Source organism: Centroberyx gerrardi, chromosome 18 (genome assembly GCF_048128805.1).
Source record: "Centroberyx gerrardi isolate f3 chromosome 18, fCenGer3.hap1.cur.20231027, whole genome shotgun sequence".
Lineage (NCBI taxonomy): Eukaryota > Metazoa > Chordata > Actinopteri > Beryciformes > Berycidae > Centroberyx > Centroberyx gerrardi.
The window spans coordinates 14,005,792-14,012,384 of record NC_136014.1 but is presented as its reverse complement, the minus strand read 5'-3'; the positions used below and the strand labels follow the sequence as shown (position 1 = coordinate 14,012,384).

General features: G+C 43.6%; 1 protein-coding gene across 1 annotated transcript; it reads left to right on the top strand.

Annotated features, from left to right (window-relative positions):
- Nucleotides 1-60: 60 nt before the first annotated feature.
- Nucleotides 61-6,225, top strand: aldh8a1 (aldehyde dehydrogenase 8 family, member A1). The gene is made up of 8 exons (XM_071919337.2): nucleotides 61-162; nucleotides 946-1,101; nucleotides 1,964-2,111; nucleotides 3,631-3,786; nucleotides 4,020-4,169; nucleotides 4,575-4,831; nucleotides 5,158-5,319; nucleotides 5,564-6,225. Exons 1-8 carry the CDS (start codon nucleotides 139-141, stop codon nucleotides 6,014-6,016), a joined length of 1,506 nt encoding a protein of 501 aa, XP_071775438.2. The 5' UTR covers nucleotides 61-138; the 3' UTR covers nucleotides 6,017-6,225.
- The last annotated feature ends 368 nt before the right edge of the window (nucleotides 6,226-6,593 follow it).

Here is a 6,593-nt window from a genome sequence, read left to right as displayed (position 1 = left end):
GGCGGCACAGTGGCTCAGTGGTACAGTATGGGCAATGTGAATGTGGGTGTCAGTCTGTGTTGGCCCTGTGAAGGACTGGTGACCTGTCTACAGTATTTCCCTGCTTTCCACCCAGTATATGCTGGATAGACTCCGATCATGAGCCTGAAAAGGATTAAGCAGGTACAGAAAATGAATTAATTTTATAGTTTGTCTTTTACCAGAGAAACTTGGCTATGAGTGCAGGAGACAGGAGGCGGTATATGTGAGGACGGGTTTCTCTCAGTGAACACAGATGCTCTCCCCTCTCCTCTCCTCCCTGTTCCTCCCACTTCCTTCCCTAATGAGGCAATGAAAAAAATGAGGCAATGAAAACTGCCACATTTCAGGGGGAAAACATGGTTGAAAATACTCTCAAAAGGCAGTCTGCACTTTTACTTGAGAGTGAAATGCACAATAGGCCTACAATTCAGCCACACGTGCCGGCAGACAAACAGTCAATAACATAGATTATAAAACATTATAAAACATAAAATAAAATAACAAAATTACACAGAAATTTACATTATACATGGAAATAGCCTAGTACATCAGACAAATACATTAGAAACATCCTCCAAAATGTCATGTGAGGTATTAGGCCTGTTGCTTTAAAATCATTGAAAGGTCAAGAAATGCTCATTTCAAAGTGCGTCTGATCCATTTATAAAGTGCATAATACTAGAAACCAGACTTTCCAATATCTGAATTGAACTCGACCCAGTAGTTTAATTGCCACTGCTGCACTCCGCATTATTAGCAACAATATACTCTTGAGGCCACCGATGTCAAGTGGGAGGGACGGTGACTAGTGACCGTGATTTTGCACTTTCTCTGCGACAGTTACATTATTCTGGTGTGAGCCATTTCTGCAGTCTGCTGTCGCCTGTCATTGGTTCTGTCGGTTCTGCTTGTTTGTTGCATTAGTTGACAGCCATGCCGAAAACGCCCGAGCAGCGCACGCACCTGGTTCTGGAGAACTATATCGGAGGAAAGTTCGTCCCTTGCCGGCGTCACATCGACTCGTACGACCCGTCCACCGGGGAGGTTTACTGCCAAGTACCGGACAGCGGCGAGGAGGAGGTGGGAGAGCCTCTAGCAGGGGGGGTCACCCAGTTATCCTATACATTCAGTAGCCTGTTGTGATTGTAGGCTGTTGTGTTTTGGATAGGGTCAAGATGTGTTAGGTGTAGATATGAGCTGCAAGGAATTGCTACAGTCAGAGAGATTGAATGCAAACAGAAGCACATGAAACCCACTAGGCCTACCTTTAGAGATTTGTTTAAAATATAAAAATATGGCCATAATGTATTTATGGATGTCATTCATTCAAAATTTTGAGTGGCCAAAATGTATTTTGGATATACTAGGAGATGGCTTATATCTAGGAAGAAAGGAGGAAGAAAGTGGCCAAAACATATTTCAAATGAGTGTAAAATGTATGTACAAATACATAAATTTTTTGTGTATTTTGATACAATAGCATATCTCCAAACATATTCTGAAGTAGGTGAAAGGTATTTTTTTATGCTGTATGAGTTAGTTTTGATGCAATTTGATGCAGAATGTTATATTTCAAGGAGCTTAGTCAGAGGGAAGCACCTTTGCTCTTTACTTAGTCAACAGTCAGGTAATCATTAAACACATTAAACACACAGGTCAATGGACCCAGGAGTTATACTGTAGCTGCTTGACAGTGGCAAGATTACAATACGAGATTACATTACATTTAATAATAGAAATCAAGAACTGCAATTGTGTCTTGCCAATCACTGCTATTTAGTATTTTATATAATCACAGTCATCAGCAGTTCTCGAGATGTATGCACACACACACTCCCTGAATCAATACATACAATACAACACACTCCATCATGAAGCATCACCATAAAGACATGAAGAGCAGTGTGCAAATTCCTCACATTCCTCGCATGCCTGGTTGCAGGTGGAGGCAGCGGTGGCAGCAGCTAAGGAGGCTTTCCCTGACTGGTCCGCCCGCAGCCCAGAGCAGAGAGCGCAGGTCCTCAACAAGCTGGCGGACCTGATTGAAGCCAACCTGGAGGAGTTCGCCCAAGCCGAGTCCAGAGACCAAGGTGTCTATGTACTGTTTGAATATGGTGGTTTTAACACGTGTTGCATCAATCAGCCAGTTACCCAGTTACCCAGTAATCTGCATATTCATGTTATCTGCAGTCAGTGGCATACTGTAAGTATTGGAAAATTGGGTCAAAAACAGACTTTTTTTCTATGTTCATTGTTTCAACCAAATATCTTTTCCACCTTTTCAAAACCCTCTTACTGTATATTTCTGAGGACAGGTGCAGCAATGACTGATGACTGACAAGATGTTATTATTTAGTCAATATGGTAAATTATTAGATGCAGGTCACCAAACTATCTTGCACAGATGCATACAGTTAGAAGGACCATTGGTTCTAAATCCATACAACTGATGCCCATGGTTTCAACATGGAGGCCAACAATCAAAATCAAAAGCCAACAGTTCGTTCTTGACTCTTTCTGTCCATACTTTACCTTAAATGAGTCAACAGCAAAAATAGAAACATATCTTTACTTCACTGTCCCAGCACTTGCTCTGTTGACTGCATTATAATCTTAATAGAGTGCTTGACTATCAGGAGAGAATATAAAACGGTGGGTGGGAAAAAGTGGGTGATGTAGGTTTAAAGCAGAGTGGAGCGTCTGCTAAAGACTTAAATTGGATTGCTTTGTTGACGGGTCCATTAACTCTCAACCATCTGTAATTAAAAAATGGTTTCCAGTCTCCACTGAAAGCAACTTTTTGGTCTATTACCCATCTGGGTGTAATCAACAAACATGCCTTCTTAGTCTGCGGTGCTGTAACAGGTCTTGACTCATAAACAGCCAACACCATGGTCTCATTGAAACCTGAGCAAAAGTCTCAGAAACTCGGAAGAGGTTCTCTATGAATAAATTATTGAGAGTAAACGTTATATTGTTATCACGTACTGTAAATTGCAGTTTCAATTTATATTCTGAAATGAGTGAACTGAAAGTGCGTTGGCCACAACCCTGCTTGGCCATTTGGTTTGCAAATGCAAGTACAGTTATGCCTGTCTGGGTAATTTTGAGGAAGTGTAATAATTGATCAGTATCTCATCCAGCACATTATATGTATACTTGTATACTATATATATATTTGTATGAAGATAAAACACCTTGTATTTATCATTCACTGTTTTTTTTGCAAATGTAGACCAAATAAGGCATGCTTCAAACATAAAGCTTGGATCCTATATTAAATACAGAAGGGAGTAGGCAACATAAGTGAAGTCCCTCTCTTACAAAAGTGACATTTGAAGAGTTTCATTCCAAAATTAGATATTCACCATGTGACAAAACTGACACCTGCTCTGACAAAATGAATGTTGGTGTAAAAGTAAAGTGCATTATGGGTCATCTTAAGGTCTTTGCTTACAAAACATTTATGTTTTTTTTGAAAATAGAATCATCCTTATTTTTGAAATATTGGTTGATTTTTCCAATAATGGGTATGTAGAATCATGGAAAGAAGCCCTGTATTTTTTATCTGTTATTAACCATTTCTACTGATTTGGTGTCACATTCCAGGTAAAACAGTAACGTTCGCACGGACAGTGGACATTCCCAGATCGGCGTACAACTTCCGGTTCTTTGCGTCGTCGGTGCTCCACCACACCACCGACTGCAGCCACATGGACCAGATGGGCTGCGTCAACTACACTGTCCGCAGCCCTGTGGGAGTGGGTGAGAGCTCTGCGTGTGTGTGTGTGTGTGTGTGTGTGTGTGTGTTGAAACCTGTTTTATTTGCAGCATAGCCTTTGCTCTTTATGAGTTTCACTGTTAAGAGTGGCTCATGCTGAATGGTGGAGAGGCAAATAAGTCTTTCTCAATGTCTCTCTGTCTCTCTCTCTCTCTCTCTCTCTCTTTCTCCCTCTCTCACTCTCTCCCTCTCTGTGTGTGTGTGTGTGTGTGTGTAGCTGGCCTGATCAGCCCCTGGAATCTCCCCCTCTACCTGCTCACCTGGAAGATTGCCCCTGCGGTTGCTACGGGCAACACAGTGGTAGCCAAGCCCAGCGAGATGACCTCTGTCACTGCCTGGATGATGTGCAAATTGATGCAGCAGGCAGGTAGGACTCCAGTACCCATAATGCAATGCCAAATAGGGATTATTCTCATGAATCAAGACTATGCAAGACTACAAACCCAGTGGGAAAGATATTAAAAACATTCATAACAACATTCATTGAGGTGCATAGGAGAAACAAATGAAAGTGCTGACACAAAGTGCAGGAAAAAGTCAAAACAAGTCAGTAGCCTTTTCATAAAAAGTGTGAAGACAATATTTTCATACAGTAACACAGTGTGAAGATATCCTCATGCGTTGACATATCCCATGACTTTATTGCCACACACTCTCACATCTCTCCCCAGTTGTCCTATTGAAATGCCTCTTATTCCCATTGTTACTACCTTTATCCATATTAAACATGAATAATGAATGAACTGATTCATGAAGCTCTCTGTCTCTCCAGGTGTTCCTCCAGGAGTAATCAACATCGTATTCGGCACTGGGCCGAGAGCAGGCGACGCCCTCGTTGGCCATCCTGACGTCCCGTTGGTCTCCTTCACCGGCTCCACGGCAACCGCCCAGCGAATCACAGAGCGGAGTGCCCCTTACTGTAAGAAGCTCTCGTTGGAGCTGGGGGGTAAAAACCCTGCCCTTGTTTTTGCTGATGCAGACCTGGACCAATGCATCGCCACCACCGTTCGCTCCAGCTTCTCCAATCAGGTGAGAAAAGGGTGATTAATGAGCCAATCAGTAGCATAAATGTGTCTTGTAGGGAAAAGCTGTCTCCTCCTTTTAGATATGAGAGAAATTATGCGTATGGAGGATTGTGTTGACTGTATGTTTCAAGTTGAGGTTTTCTTATCAAGGGATGAGGATGCAGTGGAATGATTTGTCCACATGAGGGCGATCACAGCCCATAATTCAGCATGAGGCAGGTGCATGGCAACTTGGCAACTGCTTGACCCGTCAGTGCCTCAAACAAAATCCTTTTTCTTTCCTCTTAATCCATGTCTTTTTTTCTTTTCTGTCTTCCTCCCTCCTCCCAGGGAGAAATCTGCTTGTGCACCAGCAGGATTTATGTAGAGCGGAGTATTTACCCAGAGTTCCTGGAAAGGTTTGTGGCCGCGGCCAGGAAGTGGAAGACAGGTGCTCCCTCTGACCCCAGCAACAACAACGGAGCGCTCAACAGCAAAGAGCACCTGGAAAAGGTAGTGACACACCATCAATCAATTTATCAATCAAACTGATTATTCATAGCATGTAAAAGTGTCTTGAGAACTTATGAATTGTCATCCTTAGATAGAAGTGCTGAGAAAGAACAATTTTCCATTTGGGGGCATTTTATCTTTCTTACAGAATATTATTTTATGCGTCCATCTTTGCAAAGATATGCTGATTTGTCCACTCGTTACCTTTAATTACCTCAGAATCTCTCTCTCTCTTGATCCCCAGGTTCGTAGCTTTGTGGCACTGGCCAAATCAGAAGGCGGCACCATCCACTGTGGCGAGGGGGTTGACCAGCTGGATCTCCCCGAGCGCAACGCCTCCGGCTACTTCATGCCGGCCACCGTCATCTCGGGCGTATCTGACAGCTCGCGCGTCATGCAGGAGGAGATCTTCGGCCCCGTCACCTGCGTCAGCCCCTTTGACACTGAGGATGAAGCCGTTTCCAGGGGCAACGGCGTGCGTTACGGTCTGGCGGCTACCGTGTGGTCCCGGGACGTGGGGAAGGTCCACCGGGTGGCCAAGCGGTTGCAGGCGGGTCTGGTGTGGACCAACTGCTGGCTGGTGAGGGATCTGAACCTGCCCTTCGGAGGGATGAAGAACTCCGGCGTGGGGAGGGAAGGAGGGAAGGATTCCTACCACTTCTTCACAGAGGTGAAGACGATCACGATCAAACACTGAGGGAGGGAAGCCAGATGGCAGACAAGGAGAGTCTGGATTGGAGGAACATTCTCTGTTAGAAGTAGGTAGGGAAATGTAGAAGAGGAGAATAAAAGAATTCAAAAGGAGCTTTAAGTAATCTTGACCTTTATTGACTTCTGTTGGGAATTGCAACAACAAGATAGAACTTATCTCCTACACAAGTCTGACGCAGACCCCATGACTCTCACTCCTCTCATCCACTTGAATTACAGGAGCATGTAATTGTAAACAATAAAGTCACATTTTTACAATAGAGACAAGTAAGCTAGCTAATTAGCGCAGAGAACCAACAGAAACGTCTAGTGAAGAGGTAATATACCACCATGCAAACACTGTAATAATAATTCGGCTTTATCATTTGCTTGAGAACGAGGCTTTTGTAGCTGAAATCTTGCTACAGCAGTCGCTCGCTTGTAGCGCTGGCCTCCATTGTTGAGCAATGGAAAATGCGTGGGGGAAGGGATGTGTGGAGAATACGTTTCAGTTTCAGTGTCTTGAAGTTTCAGTGGGTGGGGAGTTTTTATTGCAAAAGAAATCTCAGGACCTGGCCAAGTAA